The sequence below is a fragment of the Primulina huaijiensis genome, chromosome 3 (genome assembly GCF_012295235.1).
Source record: "Primulina huaijiensis isolate GDHJ02 chromosome 3, ASM1229523v2, whole genome shotgun sequence".
In the NCBI taxonomy this organism is placed as follows: Eukaryota; Viridiplantae; Streptophyta; class Magnoliopsida; order Lamiales; family Gesneriaceae; genus Primulina; species Primulina huaijiensis.
This window is the reverse complement of record NC_133308.1, coordinates 22628061-22644211: the sequence shown is the minus strand read 5'-3', so window position 1 is coordinate 22644211 and position 16151 is coordinate 22628061. Positions and strand designations below refer to the sequence as shown.

At 33.0% G+C, this 16151-nt stretch overlaps 3 protein-coding genes across 3 annotated transcripts; 1 reads left to right on the top strand and 2 right to left on the bottom strand.

The window, feature by feature from the left end:
* Nucleotides 1-5198: 5198 nt before the first annotated feature.
* LOC140972256 (transcription factor LAF1-like) lies at nt 5199-7015 on the top strand. Its single transcript, XM_073434704.1, has 3 exons — nt 5199-5423; nt 6121-6250; nt 6360-7015. The coding sequence occupies exons 1-3, from the start codon at nt 5285-5287 to the stop codon at nt 6937-6939; spliced, it is 849 nt and encodes a 282-aa protein (XP_073290805.1). The 5' UTR covers nt 5199-5284; the 3' UTR covers nt 6940-7015.
* A 1608-nt stretch (nt 7016-8623) lies between these two features.
* LOC140973793 (remorin-like) lies at nt 8624-13224 on the bottom strand. Its single transcript, XM_073436854.1, has 6 exons — nt 12814-13224; nt 12151-12198; nt 11946-12033; nt 11331-11412; nt 11084-11233; nt 8624-8902 (listed from the first exon to the last, which is right to left on the bottom strand). Exons 1-6 carry the CDS (start codon nt 12986-12988, stop codon nt 8858-8860), a joined length of 588 nt encoding a protein of 195 aa, XP_073292955.1. The 5' UTR covers nt 12989-13224; the 3' UTR covers nt 8624-8857.
* Nucleotides 8909-11077, bottom strand: LOC140973792 (uncharacterized). Its single transcript, XM_073436853.1, has 2 exons — nt 9704-11077; nt 8909-9631 (listed from the first exon to the last, which is right to left on the bottom strand). Exons 1-2 carry the CDS (start codon nt 10797-10799, stop codon nt 9195-9197), a joined length of 1533 nt encoding a protein of 510 aa, XP_073292954.1. The 5' UTR covers nt 10800-11077; the 3' UTR covers nt 8909-9194.
* Nucleotides 13225-16151: the final 2927 nt, after the last annotated feature.

Here is a 16151-nt window from a genome sequence, read left to right as displayed (position 1 = left end):
AAATTGCAATCTTCTTCGTGTATGTTTGTCTCTTTGCAATTTTAATATTATATGTTGTCAAAATTCGACGATTTAATTCATTTTTCATCGGGGTGCTCATCAAACATGTCAGTTGTAAAACCCGGGATTCCGTACAATCGTGATCATATCTTTTAATAATTTGATTGTACTAGGATTTGTAATCTTGGATATTAATATCATTATTCAGAATATAAGATTTTTTTTAAGGTTATCTAAGTTGTGTAGATAATTTTATCGTGTTCAGAATTATGAAGCTCGAAATTAAGATAGTATTATTATTTTTCAACTTGAATTTTTGGGATGAATAAATCTATCACAATCCAAGAAATTAAATAAGGAATTTTGAATATAAGCAGATAAAGATCGAATATTCGAGTTGATATTGAGATAACGGGATAAAAGATCAAACAAAGGATAATAAAATCCCTAGAATTCGAATTCAATAGTGTACATAAGATGCAAATTTCGAAATTATAGGGGATGGAAGATTTAGACTTCGAATATCACCCATTATCAAGATTATATCATGATTTTAGATGAAGATTTGATTCAGAGTTCAAACGCACTATAACTCTCGATCACGATAGCAGTCAACCCCTATAAATAGGAGGGCCCTATAACTCGAAAATCACACCATATTTCACACCAAATTTTCGAGTTTCCTCCCTCTAGTCTCCTTAGGATTTTCGAGTACAGCGAAGCGCTGCCGCAGTCCAGCCACCGAAGAAGGAAATTCGAAATTCCAGTGCAAGAAACCCTAGCCTTTTCACGTTTTTCTCAAGAATTTAAGGTAAGTGGGCATGTTTTAAAATGTTGAATTTTCGAGTAATGCATTTTCGTTTTTTTAAAAATTCGGTCGAGCATCGCCTCCCGTCTATGCGTTTTTTTTTTTGAAATTTTGATACGTTTACGTGTTGACACTGTGAGGATTCCCTGAAAATGGGTGGAATTCCAACATATGGCCCTTCACGGTGGGATAGAACCGTTTTATAGCCTCGCCCCCTTAGAGGATTAAAACTTAAGGACTGATATCAGTAAACCATAGATGGTGAAAAATCGCAGTGCTATTATGATATGATAATATGTTATGAAAGGCATGATATGTTATGTTTATGTGTCGTTTTCGAAAATTGTGTAAATATTTTTATGTCGTGTTCGATATCCCTCACTTGCGGAGTATTTCCTAAAATACTCACCCCTTACTCTCCCCTTCCCAGATAAATCCGAAGAACAGGTTGAGGAAGAGGAATCTGAACAGTTCTGTGGATGGTGATCTATTTTCGAGATTTAGTATTAGCCATGTTTTTTTTTTTTTTTTTTTGAAATTCGTAAAATTTAAATTTCATGTAAGACATTTCCGCAAATTTATTTTATTTCAGTTGTAAAGACATTGATATATTTTTTAGATTTATGAAATAAACCGGTTTCGGTTTATACTGTGCTACGAGGCTGGTTGTTTTTCGATTGTGTGATTGATGAACAACGCCAATGTCGACTAACCCCGGTTTCGGAGCGTGACATTTAAGTGGTATCAGAGCCGATCACCGGCATGAAACACCGGGAAATAAGTGCTATGCGGGGCAAAGTGCTATGTGCATGGGAGCCACCTCTTGAACCTGCGGGGCAAAGTGCTACATGACGGGAGCCACCTCTTGAACATGTAGGAGACATCTCTAGATTCTCGGCGCTGGTAGATCGAGGGGTCAGGTCGCGACGAGGACGTCGCGTTCTGAAGGAGGGGTGATTGTGGTACCCTTGTCCCACATCTAAAAAATCAAAGATTTAAAATGAGTTTATAATGGCTTACACTGGACTTCTATAGCAACTTGGGTTAATCATTTTCGTAAAGCGAGGACGAATACGAAGTAGTTGCTATAAGAGCCCATTGTGCAGTCACGCAGGCGCGGACCCGGGCTCGAGGCGTGACATGAGCACCACGTTTTGACACCATATTTGCACCATGTCAGCGCCATGTATTAACATTAGTCGGAAATAGGACCAAAGCTGCATAAAAGAGAGAGAGCTAACTGAAATTGAAACTTGACAATATAAATTACTAAAATAAAAATTAGAGAAAAATAGAGAAATAAAATTGTAAATTTCCCTATATTTTATTTGAATAATATATATTTTTTTAAATAATAATATTAATATTTAACAAAATGACTTTTATTTGACAATGAATTTGAAATCCAATCTTTTCAATTTTTAACTCTTGCTTGATCTTTATTTTTCTATATATTTGAATATCATTTTGCAAATTATTTTTTTCAATCTATCCCTTTTTTAACTCCCAATAATTGTGACCCTTTCTCGCTGAATATGCCTAGCTTATGAAGCAAGCAAATAAGCTCTTTTCGCTAGCTTGTGCGTTATGAAAATGTCATATTTTTTTTAAATTAATCTCATGAATGAGAATTGTTAGGATTAAAACCCTCATCTTAATTACTATGAGCAATAATGATTAAAGTTCGACTAAAAAAGCACATGATTTATATTTGTTTACTTTCATTACAAGAACTAAGTTCCCAAGTTCGAATGCCACGAGTCTTCTTTGCTTGAGCTTGTCTGCAATCTTTTGCAAGTTACTGCACACATCAAAGGTTACTCAATGCACACCCAAAAGATAGTGATGACATGTTTCTCGTCATAAAAAAGATTAAAAATTCTAGACAAACCGATAAATTTTTTTAAAAATATAAAAAAATACCGTTACATCGAATAAAGTAGCATATCAAATTTTCGAATAGGATTAGACATTGGTAAATCGTTTAAAAATTAACACTTCACACATTTTTTTTTTCAAAATTAATATTTTCACTAGCATTGACACGTTAAAACTTTTTCGCTAATCCTTTAAGATTTGTTTGAATAAAGTGAGTATTAGATTTGATTAAGGTTTAATATCATTAAAAAAATGACAAGGTTAGCTACAAGAGTAACTAACCTTGTTCTATTAGTGTAATGTCGACCTTCCATTTCATCTTAATTTGTTGTTTATTGTTTTAAAAAAATGGTATTTAATGTAAAGAATTACTAATTCTTGATATTAATTAATTTGTTCAGGTCCGCGTATGTGTATAACATATAAATTCTATTTTTTTTAAATAAAATTATTATGTGTTGTACCATAAATGCATATAGAAAGAAAATTGATTTTAAGTCAATGTACAATTTTTTTTAAAAAATACTTAATTTTTTTTTTAAAAAAACAAAGGTTATTATTATTAAAAAGAATGATGTGGTAAAAAAATTAACACAATTGTCACCTTGACTTCATATTATATACAAAATAATAATCCCGCATGCTTATTGATAATTTAAATAATATTTATTTAATCAAATCTCAAATCAAATGCAAACAAAATTTAATATAGTTAATTTACATATTTTTTGCGTCATTGACTTTCCGAATTTTAATAATTGAAGAAATCTTTTAATATTTTCTTCAGTACACAAAAATTCCACTTGACTTTTAAATACATACCAAATCATTATTTATTAATCATAAGTCAGAAATATTTGGTGCCAAAAATTATTTTTTACTTGATTTTATAGATATTATATATAAACAATAATATATGCCCTTCGGCAGGGAGCACAACCAAGTCTAAGGAATAAGGATGACGAAAAGCCTCAAGAATATTATTTACTATCATCCACTCTTCATTTCTATTGGCACAAGTTTTATATTAAATTATATTACTTAATTGGAATACAATAATTCTTTTATTAATTAATTAACCTATTTTAAAAATTAAATCAATTCGGTTTATTTGGTTTTGTATTTTTCTAAACCCTAGAGTCGTCGATGACTTGTAGCTCATCTGACATCAAGATCTCAAATTTGGGATAATGTCTTGAGTTCGAGACGTAATTGTAACAATCTCCTCTCTCAACTCAAAAAAAAACCTAGATTCTAATAGCCTCTAATTGGTCGGTTGGCATCAGTGGTGGAGCCAAATACACGGTCACCCGGGCTTATTTATAATTTTTTATATATATTAATTTGGGTTAATTTGATATTGTCACGGATGTTTCAAATTTAAAAATTAAAAGATTTCAGAGTTTAAAATTAATTAATAATCCAGAATCCACTATTGGTTGGCAAGACCTCTCTTAGCGAGAAAAGAGACGCTCAGTTCGAACCCGAACAACTTACACACACACTTTTTAGTAATATGAATTCCAATATAATATATAGTAATATTGCATGCTACAAAGTTTAATGTTCATCCTCAGCCTAATAAAAATGTTTAGTGTTTTTTTAATAAAGGTTAACCGTGCTTTCCATGAGGATGCTTGTGCCTACATATTTCAAGGACTTCGGCTAATTAATAATGATTAAGTTATAAGCCCAAATGCAATACAATATAATCCAGCTCTCAAATTATTAGTTTTTTGGTTAATTATAAAATAACTAATCTTATTCATTTTTTATTCAAATGATTGCTAATTATTGGATTTTGTCAAAATGGACATCATGAATATTCGACACGCCAAGAAGAATTTATTACTAATGACCAAACCAAACTTTTAAATTAAGGACGAAGATACCACACGTAAATCACTTGTCAATATTAAATTAAAATCTTAATTCTTTCCCTAATTGTTGAATCCTAGGCTTGAAAATCTCCTGTTACTATCAGTGTGGGAATTAGGGCAATGGGTTTCTGCATAAATATCATTTAACATAATAGCTTTTTTAATTTCTTAAAAAGTTTTTTTTTAAAAAAAACAGAAGTAAAATACACACACATATATCGTTAAAAACCGACAAATCACATTATCATCACACCATGGATCAGACCTGCACAAATGCGACTGCACAATTGGCTCGTATAGAAATTAATTCAATTTATGTCGTCACTCTATAAAAATTTGTAATTTATTACAAGACCATTTGCTCAAGAGTACTGCTCTATGAACTTTTTACTGGTCAATATATTAATTTGATTGTGTTTACACTTGTTAATGTGAAATACAATTGTTTGCCAACAATATATTAAAAAGTGCATAATAATTTTTTAATATCATTCCTAATCAGACAAAGAGGTAGGTAATGGCTTTGTTTCCCATTTTTTATTTTCTAAATAAACTTTTCCTACTAATTCCAACCTATAAATTTCCATGTTCCAAGATTCCTAATCTCACATCAAAACCACATTACCCCCAAACCTCCATTTCTGGTACAAATATATGACACTAAACAACTCACATCTGCAGAAATAGTTACATAAACTTGAATCCTATTTGTTCAAGAATGGGTTGCAAGCCATTAGATCACAAGCCAAAGAAGAAGCACAGAAAGGGGCTATGGTCTCCGGACGAAGATCAGAAGCTAAAAAACTACATCATGATGCATGGCCATGGCTGTTGGAGCTCTGTTCCTATAAATGCCGGTAAGTTAACTAACGTGCTCGCCCCATATATGATATAGACTTGTATATAAACATCATCATGAACATATATAAGATCATGCTCATGCCTAGAATCTTTAAAAGAATGTGAAGATAAGCGAAAATGGAAGACAGTTACTGTACTGCCTTATTGTTCATCATCGACATCGTCGTTAGGCACTCATGTAAGAATGAGAAGACATACATGTGAAATTCAACAAGTGGGAAATAATTAGAAGAATAAAGGCAAACCAAATGACTTTGAATGGTTGTTGATCTGTTGAAGATGATGTAATGAAACTAGGATGAATCAACATGTAAAAGGTCTTCTAGTTCCTAACACGTTAATTACATCAGAATTTGTTAAATCTTAATTAACTCAGTAAATATATAGAATAATATTTGAACCAGTAAGCTTGCTAGCAGAAGTCAACAACATTAGAAATATATGTTCCAAGTTCAATAAGATTTAATTATATTGTTTATAAGGATATAGATTGACAGTAACCATCTAAACATCTTAATCTATAGCCTAGTGCTGATTTTTTAGTTGTTCGTCGACTCTGTCCTTTCTTCAATTGACTACATCAAGCCAGCAGGCAGAGACTCGTGGAGAATATTCAGCTTTTGCATTTGATGTAACTCATGTAACACGAGCTATAGCCGGAGATTTGAAATATATGGTCGTTTTACTTGGCAGGTTTGCAGAGGAATGGGAAGAGCTGCAGGTTAAGATGGATTAATTATTTAAGACCGGGACTAAAGAGAGGAATGTTTAGCATGCAGGAAGAGGAAACAATCCTGGCCCTTCATCAAATACTAGGCAACAAGTAAGAAACTGAATCCTTCCAAATAATACAGAAGATTAAATTATATATGTACGTACATATATATTAATATATGTTCTGACGGACTCATGATACTATTGATATAATTCAGGTGGTCACAGATAGCACGTCATTTACCTGGAAGAACTGATAACGAAATAAAGAACCACTGGCATTCCTATCTGAAGAAAAAGGTGGCGAAGAAGGCTGAAATGGCCGAAGCTCGGATCAAAGACGAATGCACGAATAACCAACCTTTAAAACTAGAAACATTGCCTCCCCTTGAGTCAATATCTCAAAATTCCATCGCTGAATCGTTTGAAATCAAGGAACGACCGACTATAGAAACAGACCACTCGTGGGGGGTTCAAAAAAGCAATTTACCAAAAGTTTTTTTCACCGAGTGGCTAACTTTCGATAATGATCATGGCCAGGACCTGGTGAATTCTTGCAGCGAAGTGGATTTCAAGAGTAGCATTGATCAGTGCGATAATCCAAATTTCGACGACAGTTTGCTTCATAGTTTACTTCTGAATGAAGGGCCATTCGAAATGCAATCCAACGGCATTTCGGTTGATGACATAATTCGATCACAAATGCCATTCGGTTTCGAGGATCACATCTCAGATAGCGGTCTGATCAATACTTTTCCTCCTGAATTCGACTTGTTTTGTGATGATATTTACATGTAAATGATGCATAGTGAAAGTTCAAGAAACAATGTACAGAAAAATACAACACAAAGAATAAGACCGAGAGGAACACATGGAACAATTTGTTGAGGAACACATGGAACAATTTGTTTGATTGTTTACATTATTAATTTGCTCTTATTTTCTCTTTACTTTTTATTATAACGATTAATATGCTGTTATTTTCATCGTGAAAAATTTGTTATTTTTGGACTTGTATATTTGGTTCTTTACATTTTGACCATCTAAATTGTCTAGTTGCAATCTTAGTCTCGTATCTTCCAACTTTTGGCAATTTTAGTCATTTTTCATAGGAGTGCTGACGTTTCACTGTACACACGTTGATGCCACATCAACACCCTATTGTATTCATATTAACATCATGTCAGAAAAATATTAAATTGTTAAAAAACACACGAAGATAACAAACAAAAATTGAAATTTGATAACATAAAATATCAAAATAGTAAAGTAGATACATCACCACAGATGCCTTTTCAACTTACATTGGAATGATTCCTGTTGACGTTGCATCTCAGAGCTATTCTCTCGGGGAGAAGAAATTATCAGAAAAACAAACCAGTGAAGGCATTCAAACTTTTCTTGATAGTGAAAAAAAGAAATTATATTTAACATGCAAATTCAACAACTAAATAATTATTCTATTTGAAATTTGGATTTCAAATCATATCAATATTTGATTTATTCAAACCTTTATTTATTTAGGTGGAAGCTAAGGTATTGTTAAAAAGTAGAATTTTTTTTTTGGAAAAATTGCTTTTTCAGTCCTATAGATTACATCCATTTTAATTTTTAAATTACCATAGATGTGTTTTAGTGTACAAACTTTCTAATTTCTGCAATTTCCGTCTGATTTTAGCCGGAAATTATTAGGTCACTGAAAATTGATTGTTTGACTATGAGTTTGCCCACATGACATTAAAATTAAGCATTTTTCTTTTAAAGTGATCCTACTTAGACCCCAAATATTTTTCGATTACAATTTTTAATAAATAAAAATCCACATAATAAAAAACAAAAAAAAAAGTATCGTTTTAATCTAATTGTTAATAAATTTATTGGAGAAAGCGTGTGTGTAAAAAAGATTGTTGAATAAGGAAAAAAAACAAATACAAAAATTAATTTAGTAATTTAGTTTGTAATTATTTGTTCTTCATAAATTAAAGGAAACACAAATACATACACCAGAAGTAAGGCAGTCTCGAAATATTAAAACCAAAGGAAACCCAAGTCAAATAATATTAAACCAAAGTAAACAATCAATCTAATTCATTTCTTAATTTTATTTTCCCTAATATATTTTTCATTTTTTATATCAATAATATAGCCATTAGTTTTAATTTAAAATTCAAAAATATTATATTACTATATTAGTCTTATAATAACCTAAAACGTAATAACTTTATATATTAAAATTCAAAAATATTATATTACTATAATTCTTCGACAATATTCCTATAATAAAATCAAACAAGCCATCATATCTCTAAATTGAGGGCAAATTCATCAAATTGTCCGTTACACTTTCCATAAAATACTTAAACTAGAAAATAGAATCAAAAGTAGCAACTGTTATTGTTTCAGGCTGTGAACGGGGCTAGATCTTCCCAAAGCTTGACAGATCAATCATTTCGACCAAAAAACCCTCGTCAAAACATGATGCTAAGGTAAAACATTGGTTACAAAATAGCATTTCTTGTTTTAACAAATAATGGAGTCATCACTAATGAGAAATTTGCACACAAAACTAAACAAACAAACAAACAATTCTACAACAAATTTACCACACAATACATGAAAACATTGCAAGATTTAGACATCCAAACGGAATAATAATAAAAAAAATTTACAAACAAATACTTCTGTAACATATCGCAGACGAGACATTTCTTCATACTTAAAAAAACCCAAGTAGTTTCTTGGGACTGGTTCCAGTTGCTCGTGTTAACAAAATAAGATGTGCAAGAATTGGTTTTCATTGAGATAGTTTATTGAATAGTTTCAGCAAACTTAAATAGAAAACTACACCAGAGACACTACGTGCACCATAACATGCACTAACCAACTAAGTAGAACAACTAAACCACTTACTCCTTAAAAACAGCAACTATTAAGACCCATCATTATTAACCAACTTTCCTAAATATTAGGACGACATAGACTGAGTAAAACTAAGGAACAATAATATTTCTTAACACCCTCCCATAAACTAAAATGTTCATCAAACATTCAGTTTACTTGTTTAGCTCTGTAGTAGACTCCTTCAAAGTGCACACACCAAGTAGCTTTCGTAACTTCAAGAAAGTAGCTAATTTGAGGGGTTTTGTCAGCACATCAGCAACTTGGTCTTCGCTTTTGCAGTAGACGAGATCAATAAGTCCATCATTTGTCATATCTCTCAAGAAATGGTACCTCACATCTATATGTTTGCTTCGGCCATGAAGAACAGGATTTTTTGAAAGCTTAATTGCTGAACTATTGTCACAGAAAATGGTTGTAGCTCCATGTTGCTTGAACTGTAGTTCTTCAAGAATTTTCTTCAACCAGCTAGCTTGACAGGCACAAGAGGTTGCAGCTATGAATTCTTGAATCCGGCAAACACCATCTTTGATGACAAACTCGTATCCCTTCTCTTGAAGTTGTCCAATGCTTAGTAGATTTGCTCTCAAGTCTGGAACAAAAAAGACATTAGAAATAGTGTGGATAGAGTCTTCTTTGGACTGGATTGTTACTTTTCCTTTACCCATCACATGGACTGTAGAGTTGTCACCGAACTTCACAGTATTTCGAAAGGATTCGTCCAACTCCGAAAAAACAGATTTGTCTCCACACATGTGATTGCTGCATCCTGTATCTAAATACCACATGTTTGTGTGTGTTTCTTCTGTACCATGACAAGCCATCAGAAGAGAAACATCTTCTTCGGTCTCTGCAAAGTTTGATTGTTGACCATGCTTCTTATTCATATTTGTGCGACATTCATATTGGTAATGACCATACCTGTGGCATCTATAGCATTCAATATTTGACTTGTCGACATTCTTTGGCCTGTAACCATTAGCTTGATTATTGTCTCGCCCTCTCCATCTCCCTTGTGAAGTCTCATTCTTATGTTCTTCTGGTTTCTTGTGTGGATTTTTCCAGTTTTCTCGATCAACATTCGATGTTGAAATCGGATTGTTGGTGGTGGCTTGCAATGCTTTTTCTTCCTTTTCTTGTTTGTCTTCTTCCTGACCCATCTTCTGTTCATGCACCATCAATGAACCCTGTAGCTCATCAAGAGAAAGAGTGTCTAAGTCATGTGCTTCCTCAATCGAACAAACGACATAATTAAATTTTTTCGCCATTGACCGAAGGATCTTTTCGACAACGAAGGTGTCTTCTATCTTCTCGCCATGGATACGCATCTTGTTGACAATCGTCAAAGTTCGTGAGAAGTAATCAGAAACGGACTCAGTATTCTTCATACGAAGGTTTTCAAATTCAGTGCGAAGAGCTTGAAGTTGCTGCCGCTTTGCTTTTGCCGAGCCTTGAAATTTCTTCTTCATGGAATCCCATATCTGTTTGGATGTATCTTTATGGAGAATTGTTTCCAGAATAGAGCGGTCTATTGCTTGAAAAAGATAATTCTTCGCTTTGAGATCTTTAAGCTTCAACTCTTCTAAAGTCTTTCTCTGAGCATCTGTCAATGCAGCTTCACCTGCAGGTTCAGCTACTCCACCTTCAATGACTTGCCAATACTCTTTTGATCTCAAGAAATTCTCCATCAGCATGCTCCAATGATCGTAATGTCCATCGAAACGAGGAATCGCTGCTTGCACAAAACTTTCAGAAGCCATCTGCAACCTGGCTCTGATACCAAGTGTTAACAAAATAAGATGTGCAAGAATTGGTTTTCATTGAGATAGTTTATTGAATAGTTTCAGCAAACTTAAATAGAAAACTACACCAGAGACACTACGTGCACCATAACATGCACTAACCAACTAAGTAGAACAACTAAACCACTTACTCCTTAAAAACAGCAACTATTAAGACCCATCATTATTAACCAACTTTCCTAAATATTAGGACGACATAGACTGAGTAAAACTAAGGAACAATAATATTTCTTAACAGCTCGGTACTTGGCCGCGATTTCCTCTGCCTTGAGAAGATCTTCTCCCCGTTTGGCTTCGATAATCGCTCTCTTTTCTTCAGCAGCCTTGTGTAACAGAGCAATCTTGTTTTTGGTTTTCTCAATGTACTCTGCTTTCTTTTTCTCCAGTTGCTCCTATGGAAAATCAATCGTGCATTTAGTCAACCGTAGCTAGTTCAAGGCTAAAAGTTTGCTGGTGACGATTATGAATCAGCAAAGACATATAGGTTACCTCGATTTTCTTGAGCTCGGCTTCTAGGCTCGCTTTCTTGCAGTTTTCCCAAGCTCCAATTGCAGATAGTTTCTTTTGAGCCCTGCAAATAAAGCATAGACACCACTAAAACCTTCTGATCAAATAATAAAATAAGCTTTACAATTTCCATTGTTATGCCTCATAACATGAACAAGAAGATATCTCAATCTGCTGCGTTTAGGCTTTCTCATGTTTAAGTAAGGCACAAAGACCTTACTACTGTTCATTATAGCAGAACAATCTCATCGAAGATTTGAAATTTTCTTTGCTTTTTCTAATGCTGTACGTTTCACTCTTGGATCCACCTTTGGGAATCATGCAGAACAATCTCTCATCCAAGATTTTAAATTTTCTTTGCTTTTTCTAATGCTGTAAGTTTCACTCTTGGATACACCCTTTGGGAATCATGCTGCTGACTAGGAAAGACAAGCTACGTAGACACCGATTTTTTGTTCCAATTGCAAAGTCGAATCTCCCAACACTCTTTCACAAAGATTTGTTCATAGTTATCAGAACAGCTAGATATTTTTCGATCTTCCTTTACAACCCTTTTTAATCCTCTCAAGAATTGAACAAAGAACAGAGCGCACTCACTTGTTTTCAGCTTTAGATTTCTCACTTTCTTCCCATGCTTTTATTAAAGATATTCTCTTCTCAGTCGCAACCCTCGCAAGTACAGCATCTGCAGATACATACAAGAAATTAGTATTTCTTGAAAACTCTCATGTTTTCCACCAAATTATTCCTGCATTAAAAAAAAGAAATAAAGAAAGAAATATTTCACAACAGTAATGATTACCTCTATCTATAGAGTTCTCAGGTTTTTTCACCTCCACAGCTTCTGGTTCTTTGGAAATCACAAAAAAACACTTGAGAAGTGTGAAGATTTTCGAACGGACTTACTAATCAGCTAACAAACATGCAGGTAAAGTGAACTTTGAAATTACTCAAGTCTTACATGGTACAGATAAGACATTGTGTGTGTGTGTGTGTGTGTGTGTGTGTGTGTGTTGGCGGGGGGTCGGGGGTTGGGGTTATCTTACTGAAGCACATTTTTCTCAGTAAAAGTTCAGATAACAGGCATATATTTCCTTTCAGAAAATTTGGAAAAAATAAAAGAAGTATCGATCCTGGCACTCTGGCATTCCAGCTCAAAACAACTAACAGACGACAGCAAAAGTAAGAAAAAATTACAAATTTCAGTTACTTTAATCATCAAATTATATATTTTTCCCACACACAGCAGAAACAATAAATTTGCAAGTCCTGAACCCCACCAATATTCAGAAACAACATACAGAATAATCTCCAGTGAACTGAAGTAAGTTGCAGTACAAATTCCCAAATCAAGAATCAATTTTTCACACAAACAGAAAGAACCCACTTTTTTTTTTTTTGAGAAAACAAAAATATACCATCAAAACACACACAAACATAACCCATAAACACGAAGATACATTACTTTCAACAACAGCAAGAGCCTTGCATTCATCAGCTTTCTCTTCGGCGGGAGGAAGAGGCGCCGGTATAACGGATTTCTCCTCAGCCACGTCTTTCGGATCTTCCACCGTATCCACCACCGGCGGAAGCTGCTCGACGCATGCCTCGGGTTCTACTTTCTTGGCTTCCTCAGCCATAACTTCAGAAAACTTAGCTATTTTGGCTTAATTTAGCTCTGTAGAGAAGAAAACTGAAAGAAGAAAATAGCTGCGAGGATAGAAGGAGATTATATAGCAGGAAAATGAGAGTAAACCGAGTTGCGGCGGTGGTTGAGGGAAGGTAAGCGTCGCTTGGAATTGAACGGACAGCGGAGAGATGGATGATTGATACAGATAGGACACGTTTGGCTTGTTGTGAGTTGGCTCACAATGCCCATAGCTTTTGTAAAATTAATATAGAAAACTTTGCTCCCAATGCTAATATTTTATCATATATAAATTTTGATATACATACCAAATTTTGTGGATTTTGATTAATTCTTTATTTTTATTTGAAAAGACCATAAATTATACAAAACAATTTCAGCTGTTGAATTATAGAAATCATATTAATTTTGCATTTCTAATCATTTCATGATTAGATATCATGTATATTTTAGGTACCCCTCACTATTGGGTATGAGAAGGCCGTCTTTTGAGCCTCGCTTCAGGTCCGACTACGTATATATCGTATATCGTATCGATCAAAGAATTTCAATTGAGAAGGATTTGATTTTTTTTTAAAAAAAGAAAAGAATAAGTTAAAATAACAGTTAAATGATCTCAATTTCATGTTTAGGAACTCCACAAACAAATTGAGTGGATCTATTGTGATAACTTGAAATAAATTTTCTTTTTCCACATCTCTTCATCCAAACAAATCATTAAATAAATCCAAAACAAATTTTGCATATAAATATATCAATTGTTATATTCATCCACATGCTTGAGACACCAAACGAGCTAGAAGCATGGGCCTTCTATGAGATTGATTGGTGTATTTCAATTGTTGACAATGAAACCCCAACCCAACGTTATTTATCAAGACAAAAACTTGTGTAATACGATCTCATGGATCGTATTTTGTGAAACATATCTCTTATTTGGGTCATCCATGAAAAAATATTACTTTTTATGCTAAGAATATTACTTTTTATTGTGAATATCGGTAAGGTTGATCTGTCTCGAAGATAAAGATTCGTGAGACCGTCTCACAAGAGACCTGCTCATTTATTAAATACAATAATATATAAATTCTTGAGTGAAAAATAGAGAACATAAATTAAAAAGACCCATTTTTATTTATTAGTTTTTCCAAGCATATATATATATAAATTTTTTAATAAAAAAAGTTATTAAAAAATTAGAATAAATGATGTTTGCATGTGGAGTTAAGTCCAAGAGATATGTTTGGGGGTGGGGGTGGGGGTGTGACCTTATTTTGTCCGTAAATGTGTACCTATAAAACGTGGTCCACAAAAAATGCGACTTTTTACTTGCGTGGACACTATTTGGTGTCACTTTTCCTTTTAAAAGCCAAATTTAACCGTTACTATGTGTTTTTGGTAAATTTCTTTATATTTATATCCGCTGCTTCGCTTTTTTGGTCAGAGAAATTAATAGTAGTTCAGTACCATATCCAGTTTTCTATAATTTAAATTATTGTATTTGATATTTCCAAAAATTATAATTTTTCAATATCTATAACTAGAAATTATATTTTCTCAAAATTTAAATTGAAAATTTTAATTCTTAATGAAATTTTCTAGTATTTTTTTTTATAAAAAAAAAAAGAAAAAAGAAAGGTTCCTACCATTATTCTTGATACACTTTATTTCCTTTAACTCGCCTTTGTTCATACTTTATAAGCATCAAGATATTGATTCTAATTAATATCAAGATTTTATCCATTAAAGCGTGATAAGACACAATAATAAATACTATAAATATCCCCAAAATGTGATTATTTTTTAGAAAAAATCAGGTCACAACATATTGTGGACACAAACAAAACATATTTTATTTTTCATTAAAAATTATATAAAAATATTAGTTTCATCTAAAAATACACTAAACAATTGATTTTATTACTTTTTTTATTTTATTTTTTGTTGGGTCGTGGGGTTCCATAATACCAAACCAACCACTTTAGAAAACATTAATTCTTTGCTTTTTTTTGGGTCAGAAAACATCAATTAAAATTTCATTATTTGCAATTAAAAGGTCCACAGAAAAGCATGCAAACAAAGGAAATTATGTGATCATGTGATCACGCTTTAAAGAAAAATTAGACACATCCATTAAAGAGAAATAAATTTGCAATTAAATATTAAAAGTTGACAGCTCAAATATTCTGTTGCTATGGTGACAAATTTGACGACCCATCTCCCTATAATTGGAAACCAATTGAAATAAAAATAAAAAATATTTAATTAAATATTTTAAGTTGGACTATAAGCATAGGTAATTTCATATATATCACTAATAATACAAAACACATATGTGACAAAAATGATATCTCAATGTTTTATTATATATTTTTCCATATATTTAAAAACAACCAATATTTGGTGTTTTTAATTAGGATTAAATTCCAGTTGGCGGAAAAACAAAAAACACGAAGAATTCATACAAAATTTATAATGGTTCGACCGAACATTTACTTATGTTCACTCTATCATGTCATAATCCGACAGCATGGATGGATAGGATAGAAAGAAATCATATATTCTAAGTATTGAAAGCGAGTTGGGATTTAGAAGTTGTATGTATGTGTTTAGGTCCCCTAAAGGGTAGGAAGATACATTATGATGTTATTGGTTTAAGTGACCATTGGTGGCCAATTTCATGCAGGCGACCATGCAATCGCAAAACTTCTATGATGTACAATCTAGCCATCTGATCATGCCTATATGTCATCTGATAAGGAATGAAACACGAAGACTTGGTTAATTTGTCAACGATAACCCAAATTGCATCGCAACCCCTCGACGACCTCGGCAATTTCGTGACAAAGTCTATGATATCAGATCGTGATCCTAGATTTTCTTCTCATTTTTGGCAGAGTTTACAAGAGGCCCTTGGTACTCGTTTGCATTTGAGTACATCATATCATCTTCAGACAGACGGACAGTCAGAACGTACTATTCAGACATTAGAGGATATGCGAAGAGCAGTAGTAATGGATTTCAGTATTGGTTGGCAGGATTTGTTACCACTTGTCGAGTTTTCTTATAACAACAGTTATCAAGTGAGCATTGGAATGTCACCATTTGAAGCACTGTATGGCAGGAAGTGTCGATCTCCTTTGTATTGGGACGAT